The sequence below is a fragment of the Psammomys obesus genome, unplaced genomic scaffold, assembly GCF_907164565.1.
Source record: "Psammomys obesus unplaced genomic scaffold, mPsaObe1.curated_primary_1811, whole genome shotgun sequence".
NCBI classification, from domain to species: Eukaryota; Metazoa; Chordata; class Mammalia; order Rodentia; family Muridae; genus Psammomys; species Psammomys obesus.
This window is the reverse complement of record NW_026596034.1, coordinates 38,316,930-38,334,275: the sequence shown is the minus strand read 5'-3', so window position 1 is coordinate 38,334,275 and position 17,346 is coordinate 38,316,930. Positions and strand designations below refer to the sequence as shown.

Here is a 17,346-nt window from a genome sequence, read left to right as displayed (position 1 = left end):
CCCACTGGAGAGAGGCTCAGTGCGTCCCTCAGATCTGCAAAGCCCTGGGTGGTGTGAACTGTCCCTTCTGGCTCTGGTCACACAGGACAGACAGCTTCTCAAGGAGCTCATGCCTGGGGCTGAAGAGATGGCTCGGTGGTGAAGAGCACAGAGGGCCCATGTCTGATTTCCAGCAACCACATGGTGACTAAGAAATGTTTGTGATAGCTGGGTGGAAGGGGCATACACCTTTAATCCCAAAAGCAGAGGCAGGCAGATCTTCTGTGAGTTTGAGGCCAGCCTGGTCTACAGAGATAGGGCTACACAGAGAAACACTGTCTTGAAAATCAAATAGACAAACAAAAAATTAAGATTGTTTTTTGATTCCAGTCCCAAGGGATCCAACGTCCTTTTTTATCCGCCCTGTTCTGGCTTCTATGGGCACTGTGTGGGCATGGTGCAGACGCACACTCAGGCAAACGCCTGTACACGCGAGAAAATAAAAGTCCAAAAGGCCAGTCACCATGTCTTTGTTTGAAAGTCATTCATTTCCTCTGAACTTTCTCCGGGAGACAGCAAACAGGCTTTCTCCCTGACTACACAAAAATGCACAATAACCAACAATTCTGCACAGGGGTACATAGGCAGGCACCTCCTGCTGGGACTGAGGAGGGCCCAGGGAGGAGCGGGGTACACTATCACCGCCCTGGGCGGCAGGCCGGACTTTAAAGCTCTTAGATGACATGCAGATTAGGTGTGGTGGTACACGATTTTAACCCTAACATTTGGGAGGCAGAGGCAGGTGGGTCTCTGTGGCCAGCCTGGTCTACATAGCAAGCTCCAGGCCATTGAGGGCTACACGTTGAGACTTTGTCTCAAAAAGTTACTTTTCCCGATGATCCACAGATGATGTGAGTGACTGGTTTTTATTTTTCACCATTAGAAATGGATTCAGTTGACAATTACTCGAGTCTGAACACCTGTGAAGCCGATCATCCTGGCCTCTCGGGAACAGGCCCGGGGGCAGGAAGTCTCCCGGAGGCCTGGGGCATCGTCTGCTTCACTGTTCCTAGTACACTGGCTCTTCACTTTGGAGTTCATTGCCTCGTGGTCGTAGAATAGCTGCGGCAGCTCCAGATATCACATCCTCATCTGGATGAACTTACAGCTGCTGAAAGGAAGAGGCAGGATGCCAGGTTTTCTGTGCTTGCTTGTCATTTCCAGAACACAAACCCATTCCTAGCCAATCCCTCCTCCCCTTAGCAGAAACTCACCACAGGCATTCCAACTTGGAAACTGGAATTCAGACACTGAATTAGAACCATCTCAACAGTACCCGCTCCCAGGACTGTTCTCCCAACAAACCCAGGAGTAGGTGAGGCAACTGGTAGGGGCTGTGCCCTCAGGCCTGCCCTCCCCAGGCCCCTGCTGACCCACAAGCACAAGTAGTAGAACCTGTATCCAGACTCCATGGCCTTGCCAATTCATGCTGGAGAAAAAACAGAGACGCAGCACCAATTCATGCGACATGTGACTCTCACCAGGCAGTTATGTTGAACAGAGTTCCCCCTGCAAATGGCCAGCTTAGAAATGGGCTGTGACATTTAGGCCGACTCTGGGTGGGTACAACTCAGCCCTCGATGTTCTGTGCAGGGGGCAGTGGCCTGGGCCCCTTGCCCGAGGGCCCTTATGGAAACCTGCTTTTTAAAGATATTTTTTATTTCTGTATATGTCTGTAGGCTGGAGATGGAATTATGGATGGTTGTGAGCCACCCACCATGGTGGCTTAAAATCAAACCCTGGTCCTCTGCAGGAGCAGCCAACACAGCAAGGGCTTTTAACCCCAAGCTGCCCCTTTTCCATTTATTTGGTGTGTACATGCCACAATTTGTGTGTGGAGGTCAGAGGTCAACCTATAGGTGTTAGCTTTCTCCATCCACCATATGGTCCCTGGGCATTGAATTCAGGTCATCAGGGTTGGCAGCGAGTCCCTTTACTCACTGGGCCATTTTGATGGCCCTCAGGACATTCCTGAAGCATGCTTTATTTGTACCTAGTCCACACCAGATGCATCCAGTGATGTTTGAAACAATATCTGAACCCTCAGGAAGCAATCAATGGACCAAGACTGGCAGTCTTTCAGCCAAGATAGGAGACACCTGACACAGCCTATAACATCTCAGTAGCCTGGACCTTCCCACACTCACACAGCTTATGAAACATGGGCCTCTGTCCCTGCACTGGACTGGGGCTCTTGGTCAGGCCTCCCCACTCCTCCCTAGATCAAACACCCTTTAATCTCTATAAAGTATCCCTGATCTGCCTAGGACAATTTTCCGCCTCAAACTTGCTTCTTTGGCTTCTCTTCTAATTCTAGGTCCCTCGTGGCCCTACCCCCTCTGAGATGGGGTCTCCTGTAGGTAAGGCTGTTTGAACTCACTACAGAGGGATGACATAATCCTCTTGCTGCTCTCTCTGCCTCATGAGTACTGAGATTACAGGTGGCCAGTACCACCCTGGTTTGTGTTGTGCTGGGATCGAATCCTGAGCTTTGTGCATGCTAAGCAAGCTGTCTACCAACTGAGACACATTTCCAGCCCTCCAAGTTTTCTGATAAAATTCCTAGGCTGGGACTGTCAGGCAGTGGTAGATGATGTGCCAGGCCCGGGTTTAATCCCCACCATGCAAACATGCGGGGTGGCTCAGTGCCCTCTAGGAAGGAGCGCAAAGGGTCCTCACACTGGGGACTCTGGAACAAGCCCTTTCTCTGCACTATGTTACAAATTCTACACAACAGGGTGCACATAGTGTGGGGCTCACTGCTCCTGGAACTATTTTTGAGAGCACTCACAGCAGAGCATATCCCATTCAAGGGAAAACAAAAGACACAGGGAAATGACATGGTCAGCATTTCTACTCAGGGAACTGGTCAATTCCAACCAGAAAAGAAATCAGGAACATAATTGCACAGCTCGGGCACAGCATCTGGACAGGTCAGTCCCAGTCCCCCTCGCCCTCAGGATTGTCCTCCCGAGGCACCTCCAGGTCGTTGAAGTGGAAGTTGGCCATCATGTCACGTACGGCCAACATCAGCCTGTTCAAGCCTTGATTGCGGTTCGGACCCCTGGCCACTCCTTCCTCCAGCCTCTCCCCCTGAACAATGAGACATATCTAAGTGGAGGCTGTCTACAGACTTGAGATCCGGGGTTCCGAAGTCTGAAGCAGCTCAAGACCCAGGAATGGTCCTATCCCCTCCCAAGGCCCCTGCCCAGAAGATGAAGCTCTAGAAGGCCAGACGCACACGGTTAACCAGAGCCAACCTACCGTGAGCCTCACACCACTCACCTTGGAATGGCTACTGCAGTTCCAGCAGGCCACATCCCCACTTCCTACGCATGGCACCACTGGCAGGCTCAGACTCAGCCGTTCCTGCATCCACCCTGAGCAGGACTTGCCCACATCAACTTGGGAGGGAAAGACCAATGTGTTCAATCAACATACCTCTGTGGTGTAGTTTGGCAATAACGACCGGAAGAAGAGAGCGATTGTGTTTCCGTGGCTGACTGGACTCAACCTGAAAAGAAGGTCAGCAGACACTGTCAGCTGTCTCTACCCAAGCTTCCGACTGCTGGGGACAGGCAGCCTCTGAGTGGAGCTACAGCTCCAAGCCCTGAAGTGCAGATCAGGATCCGGGTATGCAGTGATGACTACTAACCAGCCTAGGGTGGAGCTGTGGCCACCGAGGGCCATGAGGAAAGGAGGGAAAAGTGTCCCAGAGTGCTGGCTCTTTAGGGACCTCGCCGGCTAGGTCGCATGGAAAGAAGACACGGTGACTAGAGCGCCCGAAGGCTGGGCAGGCAGGAAAGGTCAGGGCACTCCAGGGAGGTCTCTGCAGGGGCGCTGCTCAGCCGTCACCACACTTGCATTTGGGGACTGCACGGGCAGAGCAAAGGCCAAGGCGGCCAGTTGTGACAGATGTCAGGATGGTTCTGGGTCGACATCTAACCCTTTAAGGGAGTCATTCTACTCATGCTCTCAAGGCCTGTGCTCCTGGCTTGAGATGGACCATGGAGGCAACTGTGAGGGCAGGAGGCACGGGAAATGAGTTCTTCATGACTGTAAACCCTGCCCCCATGCCCATGGTGGCCTGGGAAGCAGGCTTCCTATTAATGCATGACCTCTTACCCCATTCTGGCTCAGCCACACGAGCCTTCCTTCGGCACTCACTGGACCTGACACTCTACTCGAGAGGAAGAGGCCTAGCTGCCACCCTCTGTCTGGATGAGCACATCTCTCTACAAAGCAGCTGTGGCATGTCCTTCTTGGTCGCTCTCTCCCATGGGTTCCTAGGTAGATTTGACCCAATGCTTATCTCTGGGTCCTAGGTTGCTATCTGTGTTCACCAGGTTACAGGCGGCTCCTTCTCTCGCTCCCACTGCACTTCTCAACCTGCCACCAAACCTACAGGGATGTGTGCAGACCTCTGCTGGACTCAGAGGCAGCTCCATGTTCCAATGGGTCTCCCTACGCCTGTGCAGACTGGACCTTTTAGCCTGTTTTCCTTTTTCCTTCTAGTCTATAAGGGCAACCCCCGTGAGCCCAAAGAGTACCAAAGTGGGTTTGTGTGGGTGCGAGGACAAAGCAAGAAAGGTACCTTTCTGGTCTGACGTACGAGTAGATGGTGTCCAGGGGAGGCAGAGGGTCAAACCCCATCACAGACTGTGTGGTCACGTCCTTTAGGAGGGGACACAAAACAGAGATTATGGAGCACAGCGGGCAGCCTCTGCCTTCCCAAGCTTCAGCTGGTCTCAGACCAGACTTGACCCATCTGCCAGGAGGCAGCCACAACACCTGGCTGAAGTGGCTATTTCTGTTCCAGCTGAACTAGGAACAGGCTCTCCCAGAGAACAGTCAGGGGAATGTGTATGACATTTTGCCCCTGTCAGTGGGATGCAGGGCAAAGGGCATTTTACACAGGTGCCACTGTCTATATTCATGTCACAAATGACTCTCCTGACTGCAGACCATGGACTGGGTCCTGCTGAGGTGCTGGTTTTCCAACTGGTCCAGCCTTGGCTCACACCCAGATTGCCAACAGAAAACACAGAGATATGTGAAAGTAGAGCCAGGGCTCTTCAGCTATGTAACTATTGCTGCAAGGTCTGTGAGGAAGGGCCAGGTCTCCCTCAGAGGGTGTGACACCATGCTGGAATAGCTCACTGAGGCAATAACACAGTGAGGAAGACCCAGAGAAACTGGCCGAGGAGAAGAGTCCTCTTGGACCCATTCCAGCTCCACCTGGCATGCAGACCAATTTGTGGGTGGCGATTCTGTCCCTGGTACACCACAAAGCCCCCATTTTCAGCACCCCTCTCTTACCGAGGGAAGAGCAGCAACAGCCTCCTTGATCTCAGAGAGAATCACATGACGGTGGATGTTTCTGGGTGCACGCTGGTACAACACTTTCCGCCTGTGGTCAGAGGAGGCAACAGCGGAGAAACTGATCCATTGAACCCACAATGCATGTCACCCACATCCACCCTGGGGAATACCCAGAAGGGACTGGCTTCTGGTAAGGCCTCTCTTGTCACTCCTGGGTGGAAGCTGTGCCACCAGCCCATAGCCCTGTGGCAAAAGTAGACTCTGATAAGGAAACTCTAGCTCGGCCTGATATCTGTCCCTTCATCCATGAAATGAAAGTGGGGAGAGCTGTGGTAGGCTGGTGACACTGAGTGTGTGTCCACAATGGAATCCCTGGGTGTGTTACTCCTCACTGCTGTTGAATGGGGCTTGCCTCCTGATGGTCATGGGGCTGAGAAACAGTGCAGGGAGAAGTATCCAGCCCACACAGTACTCATAAGACTGAGAGGGCTGGAAGCAATAGTACTTTCTCTTCTCACCTCCCCAGATAGTCTAGAATTTGGCCTCATGGACCTCCTTTCCATGGTTCGGGGAGATGACATAGCCAAGACAGAGCAGAACCCTCAGAACCAGCCAGCCCGGCTGTCGCTGGCCCCAGAGCAGGAGGCTGATGAGGACCACGAACAAAACTGCACAAATGGGCAAAGCGGCCGTTTCTCAAATGCAGCCCCAGCAACAAAAGACCCCACATGCAGGAAAGGGGCCAGCAGCTTGCTCTGGTTCCTTTTGGCTCCATTTTTTTGTCAAGAAGGGTAAAAAGAGCTATCACCATGAAAATATGGAAACAGAGCACAAAAGCAGAAACAAACTGAACAAAACTTCAAGGGTATATAACAGCCACACAACCCTCCACAGCCCTGTGTGGACAGCAGCAGCCCTGCTCAGGACCTCCTGCCAGCAGGGTGCCCTCTCGGAGCTAGGTGCTAATGTGTCTGTCAGACTCAGCTCACCTGTTCTCGCAGGCCTCCACGGCAGGGTCCCCAGCATCCACTGCTTGCAGAACCCCACGGACGTTTTCCTCCAGCCAGCTCATGGTAGCAGGTTCTTTCCAAAGAAAGTGCGACCTCCCAAGGTACAGACTCACCAGCTGGCTCAGGGCAGGGGGCTGGCTGTGGAAGAGCGAGGATTCCAGTGGGCCTTTGTCAGTACCATGGTGGGCAAAGGGCTTCCAGGAAAAGCCTAAAGCCCTGGAGCAAAGGAGGCTATCTATCCCTTAGCTGCTGACCAGGGACATTCCACCTTCTGAGTAGTTGGGCACACTTTTCTTCTTCTTCTTCTTCTTTTTTTTTTTTTTTTTTAGAGACAGGGTTTCTTTGTGTAGCCTTGGCTGACCTAAAACTCACTCTGTAGACCAGGCTGGCCTCAAACACAAAGATCCACCTGCCTCTGCCTTCTGAGTGCCGGGATTAAAGGTGTGTGCTACCACTGCCTGGCTTGGCACACTTCTTATGGCTTGAGTTTAGTAGCACAAATCACTTGTCAGAAATGTGAAAAAAACGAAAAAACAAAACAACCATATGAATGAGTATGTTTTTCTGTGTGGAACAGAACCCAAGGATGACCTCCAGCTGCCGTTGAGGGCATGCAGAAGGCTGGGGAGCCATGATATATTCTTTCCTTCTGTGTTTTTTTCTTGTTCATAAGAAATATGACAATACAGAACTCTGGGAAAAGTAAATGATAGTAAAGGTCATGAACCTCCACCTTCCTCACATGGGCTGTCTCCTGGCTTCATGCCCTGCCCCCAACTATTGTAAGGAAGAATCTTGTGAATCTCATGTTTCAGACTAGAGGCTCCTCACAGCCACACAGAGGGGAGCTGTGTTGCATATGGAAGTGGGCTCCAGTGCCTTCCTTCACTACTCTGGGTGGGTATTAGTCCCCTAGGACAGACTCCTCTTGTTCCTTAAAGGTGAGGGGAACCGTGCCTAAAGTCTCACATCTGCAGCAATCTTTACCTTATCTCAGCATCTGGCCCAAAGAAGCGGTGGTTTGAGACTGTTGCATCAGGCCGCACACTGCAACACTCCAGCAATGGCATAAGAACTGCAAAAAAGGTAAAGGCTCCATGTATTGTGCAGCCCTTGTGCTGGCTCCCAGTGCCATGGCAGAAGAGACACTGGAAGTGGTCTATGCATCCCTGTCATATACACCACTTAAGTGCTCCTGAGGTAAAGGGCTGGGGAGCCAGGGGTCACTGTAACTACCACTTACAAATCTTCCTAGGCTGAGTCTCTCACGCTAGGCTCCACGGCACCTCTGAACTCTGGGGACGGGACGCATGTCCAGCTGACTCTTGTCCCACCAGTATCCAGGAAGAGTTGCCTGTCACCTCTCAATCACATGGAGGTCAGAGTTGAAGGTAGACTAGAGAGAGTGGGGCTGGCTGTCCTGCAAGAGCTAATAACTCTGTAGGGACCAGGCTCAGATCAGTGGCCTGTTAAAAAAGAGCCTACCTGGACCTACCCTGCGTGCAGCGCTGCTCACCTAAGTGCCAGCTTCTCTAAGTAGCTTGCACGCTGGTAATCTACCACAACACAGTTCTTTCTGGGATGTTGGGGCATGCGCAGCAGCCTGCGAGGAGGTGGTGCCTGCTCCCAGTCCATGCCTCTCCAGCTGGTCCGCAACAGAAAAGGCACTGCTAGCTACATCAGAGGCAGCTTCTAAGGGATGGAACTGACTGTAACTGGCTCAGCAAATACGCACTCTTTCTGCCCGAGGCTGCCAGGTCTGGCTGGTAGGCAGAGTTCTGGCTAAGGCTCAAGGAAGTCAGAATGTACAATGTGGTACCAGTTCTGGGACTTTGTAACAGAAGAGCAGCTGGCCCCACACTCTGTTGCTGGTGTCGCTCTGTGTAAACTCTTGGGAAATGTCTGAACAAGTAACGGATCTCCTCCCTCTCCTGGCCACACGCCTGAGAGAACGCCTGCACAAGAGGCCTCCTCTTAGCTACTCATAACCAACGCCCTCCGAACTGCCTTTGGGCTAGCCAAAGGCCTTTCTAAATGTTACTTATTTCTTCCTCTGGTACCGAAGGCCATCTAACACACCGTGTGTTCAGGAAAATGCCCTGCTTTCCCACCCTGAAACTGAATCCTAGCCAAGACAGCTGTCTCTCTTACCATTCACCCTTCAACAAGCTTGTAGCAGGTTCCCTGGAATGGGTAGACTAGCTGTCTAACTAGGAACTGAGGTGGGTGGACTAACTGTCTAACTAGGAACTAGAGTGGGTGGACTAACTGTCTAACTAGAACTGAGCTAGGTGGACTAGCTGTCTAACTAGAACCACAGCAGGTCTTTAGTCACTGAGGGAATGCAGTCCTCAGTGGAGGGCTGATCTGCAGTCATTCCCCAGGAAGATGACAAGAGGTGGCACTCACCTCCAGGGAACATAGTGAGCGCCTGCTGTATCAGAAGGGAAGCCTGCTGCCTGGCAGAGGTGAGCTCGTGCTCAGGTAGGTCTGTTTGCTGACTCAGAAGGAAATATGCCAATGGAACTGAGAAGGCAAAATTTGGTAGCTGGGACAGGTTCCGATGAGCCTAGAAGGGATGGAGAAACAAAGTCTGGGGCCTTGAGCTCCTGAAGACAAAACGTGGTTTACAGATGTGCAGCGGACACCAGGCCGGCCCCACAGCTGCTTCCTCCTGGGCCTCTCACTTTAATCGACAAGAAAACCCATTTTCCACATGCAAAATAGACAAAAGGACACAGAGAGGCAGGAACCAGCCACTCAGGTGACTGGTGCTGCCACTCTGGCAGGCTCTTGGCTTTGGAAGCAGGGAAGCCTGCTTCTGGTAAATGAAGAAGGCTCACAAAGTCAATCTAGCAAAAGCTGGATCTGATTGCACCAACCCTCCAAGGCTTTCCCAGGGCCTCCCTTTCCTTCTCTGTGTTTGTGAGAAGACAAATGATTTGTTGTGTCTCTTTATTATGCATGTATGGAGCACAAACCCTGTACACGAGTGCAGGGGCTGAAGGTTGATATTGGTGTCTTTCCACAACTGTTCTCTAAATTCTTTCAGTATTTAGATTTTTTAAAAGTTATTTATTTATTTGTGTGTGTGTATGTACACGTGCATACCACACAGCACATGTGAAGAACAACTTGTAGAAATCAGCTCTTTCCTTCCAAGAATCAAACTCAGGTCATTAGGCATGCTGCCAAGCGCTGTGCCTGTTAAGCCATCTCTGGTTCTCAGACACAGCCTCTCGCCTGCCCAGAGCTTATCATTCGTCTGCCAGCAGCCAGCAGCGCACCTGCCCTACAGTAACGGGTTACATCACGCATCCCTATGCCCTGCTTTTTAAGTGGGTTCTGGAGGTCCAAACTCATGTCCTCATTCTTGCACAGTGGGCACCTTCCTGACAGCCGTTTTCATCGTCACAGAACTCCACAACCACATAAGCCATAATGACTGCTCCCCTGCAGCCCTACTTGCATTTCCTGCAGCCAAGCTTTCATGAGCTCCAGGATTCTGAAAGCCAGACCCCATGAAGCAAAATATCCTGGCCAACTATACTAAGCACTATGTAACTCAAAAAGATTTATCTTTTTTGTTGCTGTTGTTAATGTAAAAATATGTATGTGAAAGAAACTTAAGAACAGAAACAGAAAACAAAGGCTTGTCCCCTTTTTTCTTTTCTAGGCCCTGCTGGAAGCAACTAAGCCCAGCACCCCCCTTCTCAAGAACCAGCCACGGGCTGGATGGGAGTCCCGTGTGCCTTTAAATTGTCCAGCAGCTGCATTACGGAGAACAGCAGAGCTGGTCTGAAGGCTCAGTCGCTAACCCAATACCCTGAAATTGTCACTCCCACACAGGTGCACAACCACAGGAAGACAGTCTGTTTTCTCTCCTGGACAGTCTGTTTTCTGTCCAGCACCCGAGGTATGCTTAGCATTCACAGCAGCTGGCCAGATGGCAGCAGTGTGGTGCCCGGCCAGCCTCGATTTTTACTGATATGCACGTCTGGCAAGGCACAAGTGGTAATGAGTATATGTGTGTCTGTCCAGGACTTCTGCAGATGTGGGTCTGTGTGCTGTGGCTCCCGTGTCAATCCCATATGGCACTCTGCTTTGCAATTCCTGTGTGCACCACAGCGAGTCTTGCTCTTCCCAACTCGCCATCACTGGCACCCATGTTTGTGCACACATGCTCCGGGTAGGCCTGTGAGCAGTGGCTCCCACACAGCTGCTCAGCAGATGTAACAACAAGGCCAAAAACAGGAAGCCCTTGGGGATCTACCCGACCTCCAACTCTTGCTCTCCCATCTTATCACAAGATGGTCCCCCAAACGTGCACATCTGGCGTGAATCAGAAAGGTAAGGGAAAAAGCTGCACCTTCAAGTCCCTGGCTTCCACATACCTCCCATTCCTGGAAGAGGCGGATCAGGTACTCATAGTTCCGGGCCCGCAAGGCCAGGTGGTCAATAAGCAGCAGCATGCACAGGGGGTCCTCGTCAGGCTCCAGGCTTCCAGAAGCAGCGCAGGGAGTGGAGAACAAAGGAGACAGAGGAAGCGTTGTCATGGCTGAACCCCACAGACCGGGGGCCTCGGCGCTGATGGCAGGTGGCCCTGCAGCCACAGCACATACTCACCTCAGGATGAGCTTGCAGTACTCCAGCGCAGTGCGTGGGCACCCTCGTTTCTCCAAGAAACTCATCTGCTTGTAGAGGGCCAAGTAGAAGCTCCTACATCAAAAACAGTTCCCCATGAGTTAGAAAAGTAACAGAGCAGGACAACTGAGAGGCCCAGCCCCGTATCCACCTTCTGGGTTGAGATGCCATTTCCTCAGTGGCCATATACAGAGCTTGTGAGCATTATGTGTGTCTGCAGGAGGTTCGTGCTCCTCGTTATTCAGTTAAAAAGTACTTGCACATGAAAAGCAAGCTTTTCTGGCTTAGACAAGGTCTGACTATGTGGCCAAGTCTGACCTTAAACTCCTTGGCTCAAGAGATCTTCTGCTTCAGAATGCCAAGTTTTTACACAGGTGCCACAATGCTAGGCTACAGTCAAGCGTATGTGAACCCCATCTTTCCTTCTTTTTTCTCTTCTGGTTTCCTAGGTGGAGACCTCATGTACCCCAGACTGACCTCAAACTTACTGTGTAATCAAGGATGACCTCAAGAGATGCCTGCTTCTCAGTACTGCAGGCATGTGCCACCAGACCTGGCAAAACCTGTCTTCTTGCTAGTTGTTTACTGATTACCATTTAAAGGAAGTTAATTAAAACCTATGTAATTATAATCTTAACTTATGCCCAAACACATGGATGCATAAAGCTGGGTGGCCTTAGTTATCCTGGTGACTTAATTTCAGAACCTGTTTCAAAGAAGTATGAATTTAACTAGAAAAAAAAAAAAGCAATACACAGGAACCCAGAGAAGGAGACCCAGACCCAGCACTCAGGGCAGGGGAGTGGACAACGGCTGTGGTTAGGGTGGGGCACTGCCTGCTGCGGCAAAGCAGGGACAACAGAGAGGCAGAGTACCAGATGTGAGGGAGGAAGAAGGAGTCACACAGGGCTAAAACCAGAGGGTGCCCAGGACTTAGGAAACCCAGAAAGCAGAGTATGCTGCGCATGACCACTGAAGTCAAGCCAAAGCCGCACTCATTTCAGATTTAAGGAGAAGGAGCCACAACTACAAAGTGCACAGCTTAACATCAGGGGAACGGGCCTTTTCTTCCGAACACATGGGCAGCATGATTCCGGATCTCACTGTTCTGTGGCTAATCAGGCTCACTGATAATTTGAATACGTTTAATTTTGGACCAGTCAGATGCCTGATTCCTTGAACCAGCCCTCTGCAGTTCAGCTGTGAACACACTGAAGCCTAAAAGGCACCCTGGACCTTCAGGCCCTGACTCATCCTCAGGGACGGGGTGGCCTTGCATTGCCTGTTCCTGCTAAACTCAGCAGGCACTCCCGTGCCTTGGGGAGCCCGTTACTTGCTCTCCAGTGGAGCAGACTCACCTGTTCTCAGGTCTTCGGTAATCCAGCCTGCAAGTCCCACTGGTGAGGCTGAACAGGGGATGGAAGGCACACTCCATGCTGTACAGCGCTCTCTCTGTGGGCCACAAACAGCAGAGGAGGGCGTCACACACACAGGGGCTGTGACTCCTCCGGCAACTCAGAACAAGGAAGGAGGGGGCATGTAACTAGGACCCTGGAAGAGAGAGGGCACATACAGGACTTCCCTGGCATTCCTTAGTGGCTCTAAGTTTACTGTAACATGCATCCATAAGCTCCAGAGGGAAATACCTCATAGGCAAGGAGATACAACTGATGCTGTGATGTGCTAACGCCAAGTACCCACACATGTTTATCAACACGGATCCTCACAAAACCCACACATGCATATTCGCAGCAGCGCCATTTCCAAAAGCCAGAAAACCTAAATGTCCATCAACTGATAACTGACACTAAAAATTCTGTCGACACACACACAGAGTATTATATAGCAGTGAACAGGGAGCAAGCGTGATACATGCTCCAACAGGAGTAATAAAGATGTGAGTGAAGGAAGCCACACAAAGGCCGCACGCATGCTTGCATGAGCCACACTTCAAGAACAGTAGCAAAGCACAGTAGCAGCTGTAGTGATGGCTGTGCAACTGGCATACGCTAAAAACAACAAATTGTACATATTCTACACAAGTGACTCCTGTGGCATATGAATTCTATTTCTTTCCATGAGACTCTATTGTCATCTCATGGAGTAGCATTTGCCTGAGAGCTGGAGTCACTCGCTCGCGTGGCAGGTCCAGGTGAGCTGGCTCACCTATGAGATCTCGAGCCATTTCTTGATCCTCCTGAAAGCGGCAAGCATCACTGAGCTGCAGCAGTGAGTCCACATGGTAGGGGTTTGTCTGCAGCAGAACCTGTTGGAAAGATGGCCGAGAGAAAGGTGTAGGCAGCACTCTCCTGAAACATCCCGAGGGCACCAGGCCAGGCCCCATGCTGGGAGTAATGGTCACCAGTAAAACAGCTAGTTTGTTAGGTTGGTTTTCATTTTTTTGGCTGTTGTTTTGTTTTGTTTTTCGAGACAGGGTTTCTCTGTGTAGCCTTGGCTATCCTGCACTCTGTAGACCAGGCTGGCCTTGAACTCACAGAGATCCGCCTGCCTCTGCCTTCCTGAGTACTCAGATTAAAGGTGTATACTACTACACCTGGCTAATTTGTTTTTTAATTGTTGTTTTTACTTTTTGGTTTTCTGAGACTTGGGTCTCACTATATAGCCATGGCTGGCCTAGAATTCACTATGTACACCAGGCTGGCCTCTAACTCAGAGATCCACCTGACTCTGCTTCCCAAGGGCCAGGAATTATGGGTATGCACCACCATGCCCAGTTCATAGTTTACTTAAAAAAAAAAAAAAGTGTGTAATTTTCTGTGCACTGTTTTTTTGGCCTGCATTTATGTCTGCGCGAGGGTGTCAGATTCCCTGGGACTGGAGTTACAGACAGTAGTAAGCTGCCATGTGAGTGCTAGGAATTGAACTTGGTCCCCTGGAAGAGCATCCAGTGCTTTTAATCACAGAGCCATCTCTCTACTTTTAACTCAAGCTATGTGGTGTTGTGGCTCAGGTGAAGCGCTGATCTGATTCAAGGTTCTAGTTCTAGGAACTCAGAAACTGGCCTAATTGGTTCTCTATGTCCCGACCAAAAGCAAAGAAAACCATCACTTTTCTTCTCTCCAAAGGAATGTGACAGCATTCATGGGTCAGGTACACTGTCCTCAGTGATTGCAAACTCAACTGAGGCCCACAGAGCTGGCATGGACTCAGGACCCTGGAGCAGATATAACACAGCTGCTGCGTCATGGAAGGGACTGGCACTCCATGTACTGTAGCTAAGCTAAAGGCAAAGGCAGCTGGGAAAGATCCCACAATGCTCTACACACAGTTCCCAGAAGGGACCTGAGTGCACAGTGTGGCTCTCCTTTGAGGACAGGCTACACTGTTAGTCCCAAGCACACTTCCTCTGAGCAAAGGCATCTTCCATAGCTGGGGAAGCAGTTGCCCTCAGACAGGCCTCCCCAAACCACAGAAGGACCCAGTCTAAGCCCAGGCAGCACACTGCTCCACCCCCATCCATCAGGAGCTGCAGCCTCACGCACCACAATGTTGTTTGGCTCCATAGACTCCACGGCCACCAGGAACTTGTGCTGTGCCTGTTGGTACTCCTCACTATGCTCGAATGCAAAGAAAGAAAGGCCTTTCTTGGATTCCAGCAGCCGCATTGACAGACCTGTAAGGAATATTGCTCAGGAAGGGGGTGGGGGGACAGGCTGTGGCACCTGGCAGGACTCCACAGCTCTATGCAGTGACAACCCTCCTGTTGTTCCAGGACAGTTCAACTTGAGTATGTGGTACTGGCTGACCAGCTCTGAGTTATGCTACCGGCATGCTATAAGCTGACATCTGCCAAGAGCTTGGGGCAGAGTGCTGAGGCCTGCTCAAACTGTGCGAGCTTCACTAGGACTGAGAGCCTTGGGTGTTTGGCTCATCAGATCCACCCAGAGTGTACACAAAAGGGCCATGTGCCAGGTCCTCATGGCTGTCTAGGAGCAGTGCTAGAGACTATAGCACAGGTGACCTGCCTGGAGACACTATGCCCAGATTTGGGGATGAACTTCCAAAGTGGCAGCAGGGAACACCACACCAGGTCCTACAGGTGATGGTGATCACGACTAGACACTGTCTCTGTTCCTGGTAGACAATGCTGGGTGTGCAGGAACCTTTCCCTGACAAATTCCTCTGAAGCAGGCCAGTAGTTTTCAGGCTCCTAAGTTTCCCTAAGGCCAGACTCTGGCAGGATCACATGGTCAGTGCACAGGTGCTCTTGTTGGCAGAAACGAGCCACAGTCAGGCAGCAGTGTACAGGCCCAGAGTTCCTCCACAGGCCTCTGCAGGCACAGGAGAGGCAGGACTGTTGGGAAGGGGCAGGGCCGCTACACCACTCTGGCCAGCACAATCACACACCACCACAGGTTTCCCTGCCCTAGCCCTCTGAGGGGCTCTCATGCCTGTCAATCAAGATAATGGAAAAGGGTCTCTGGACACTTTCCATGCCACCCAGGCCAACACCTACAGAGGAATTTACTTCATGCCCTGTTGCCTCTCAACTGCTGCCCTCTTTCTTAAATGACATGTAGTTGGTAGTTTGCTATGAAATATAATAACTCTGCCTTCCCCGGGGAACTGAGAGTATCATAGTGAATCCACGCCAAGCCCAACCAAGCAGCCTCACCTGGTTTGCTGTATCGGGGCCAAGTGCTCTTAGGGGTTGTCAGCCATGCACACTTGGGATACACACGCTGTCTCTGTCGAGGCCTGGAAAGCACAGAATACAGCACGGCTTTACATTCCATGGTGGACAGGGACCAGGCTGGTCTGCCTAACGGCCACGAGAACTGTGAGTGTCAAACTGCAGGCAGGGAAGATACAGGAAAGAGCAATGAGCAGCGTGCTTAGCAGGCAAGGCTACGGCGAACAGAACAGAGCATCAGCCACAGAAATAGCCGCCACGACATAAGCAGAGAAGGAGAAAAAAGATGCAGGCTGGAGGTGACATTCTGTACACGTGTCCAGCACACGTGCCCAGGACATGTAAGGCTCTAGGTTCATCCTCAGCAACCACAAAATAAAAGGGAAAGCTCAAACAGTCCAATAAAAAGATAGAAGGGCCAGGTGTGGTCCCGGTACTCAGGAGGCAGATGCAGGCGGATCTCTGTGAGTTTGAAGCTGGCCTGGCTTACATAAAGAGCTCTAGTCCAGAGAGCCAAAGACCACAGTGAGACCCTGTCTTGAACAAAAAGGCAAGAGCATTAATAAGGAAACAAACAAATGGAAGCCTAAAATAAAATAAGAAGAATAAGCCAGGTAGCCAGGCATGGTGGCCCACGCCTGTGATCTCAGCACTTGGGAGGCAGACGCAAGTGGCTCTCTGTGGGTTCAAGGCCAGCCTGGTCTACAGAGTGAGTCCAGGGCAACCAAGGCTACATAGAAAAACACTGTTTCAAAACAAACAAACAAAAAAACAGAAACAACAAAAAATAAAACAAAAACAAACAAACAGAATGAATAACAAGTTGCACTTTCAGGAACAAGATACAAAAGCTTGTTTTGTTTTTGTTTTTTAAATCTCAAAAAGAAATAAAATAACTACAGGGAAAAAAGCCAAGTGTATTTGATGAGCATAGCTGAATCTGGAGGAGTGAGACACGCAGCTGCCCCATGGAGGCAGACAAGTGAGCTGCCCAAGTCTGCAGGCCCACAGGCCAGCTGTCTAGCACTGCACCGAACCTCCTCCCTAGAGGGGACCTGAGGTGCAGAAAAAGGGTCCGGAGAAACACCTGGAGGTTCTCATACCCACAGAGTAGGGGACATGTTCAGAGGGGCTTGGGGAGGAGCTTTGAACTGACAGTCACACATGAAGTTGAGTTCCCCAAAGAGCACTGGCTACACGGGGAGAAGAGAAGGCCCCAGCATTTGCCCAGAGCAGAAGGGTAGAGCATGAAAAGGGAAAACACCAGAGCTTCTAGTAGGAATCTTTTATCTATCTACTATCTATCTACTATCTATCTATCTATCTATCTATCTATCTATCTATCTATCTATCTATCTAGCTAGCTAGCTATCTAGCTATCTACTTTATGTATGTGAGTGCTCTATCTGCATGCACACCTACATACCAGAGGAGGAAATCAGATCCCATTACAGATGGTTGTGAGCCACAATGTGGGTGCTGGGAACTGAACTCAGGACCTCTGGAAGAGCAGCCAGTGCTCTTAACCACTCTATGTAGCCAAGGCTGCCTTGAACTTGAGATTCCCAGCTTCAGATTCCTAAGCATAGGAATTATAGGCAAACCGACCATGTCTAGCCAATCTTTTGTTTGTAAAATGATTTTTCAGATTTGTTTTATGGACATGAATATTCTGTA

The 17,346-nt window shown here is 50.8% G+C and overlaps 1 protein-coding gene across 4 annotated transcripts in view; it reads right to left on the bottom strand.

Annotated features, from left to right (window-relative positions):
- Nucleotides 1-493: 493 nt before the first annotated feature.
- Nucleotides 494-17,346, bottom strand: part of Tcf25 (transcription factor 25) — a 29,845-nt gene continuing 12,992 nt past the window's right edge. For 2 of the 4 annotated variants that reach the window (XM_055620785.1, XM_055620786.1), the window contains 13 exons: nucleotides 15,652-15,734; nucleotides 14,519-14,649; nucleotides 13,182-13,281; nucleotides 12,374-12,467; nucleotides 10,998-11,090; nucleotides 10,766-10,871; nucleotides 8,781-8,940; nucleotides 7,359-7,446; nucleotides 6,351-6,509; nucleotides 5,359-5,449; nucleotides 4,634-4,713; nucleotides 3,481-3,553; nucleotides 2,876-3,132 (listed from right to left, as the gene is read on the bottom strand). In XM_055620785.1, the coding sequence (XP_055476760.1) occupies nucleotides 2,974-3,132; nucleotides 3,481-3,553; nucleotides 4,634-4,713; nucleotides 5,359-5,449; nucleotides 6,351-6,509; nucleotides 7,359-7,446; nucleotides 8,781-8,940; nucleotides 10,766-10,871; nucleotides 10,998-11,090; nucleotides 12,374-12,467; nucleotides 13,182-13,281; nucleotides 14,519-14,649; nucleotides 15,652-15,734 (1,417 nt within the window). In that variant the 3' untranslated portion in view covers nucleotides 2,876-2,973. Of the gene's footprint in view, nucleotides 1,151-2,875; nucleotides 3,133-3,480; nucleotides 3,554-4,633; nucleotides 4,714-5,358; nucleotides 5,450-6,350; nucleotides 6,510-7,358; nucleotides 7,447-8,780; nucleotides 8,941-10,765; nucleotides 10,872-10,997; nucleotides 11,091-12,373; nucleotides 12,468-13,181; nucleotides 13,282-14,518; nucleotides 14,650-15,651; nucleotides 15,735-17,346 lie in introns of those variants that run through there. The other 2 variants (XM_055620787.1, XM_055620788.1) reach the window with 2 other exon arrangements.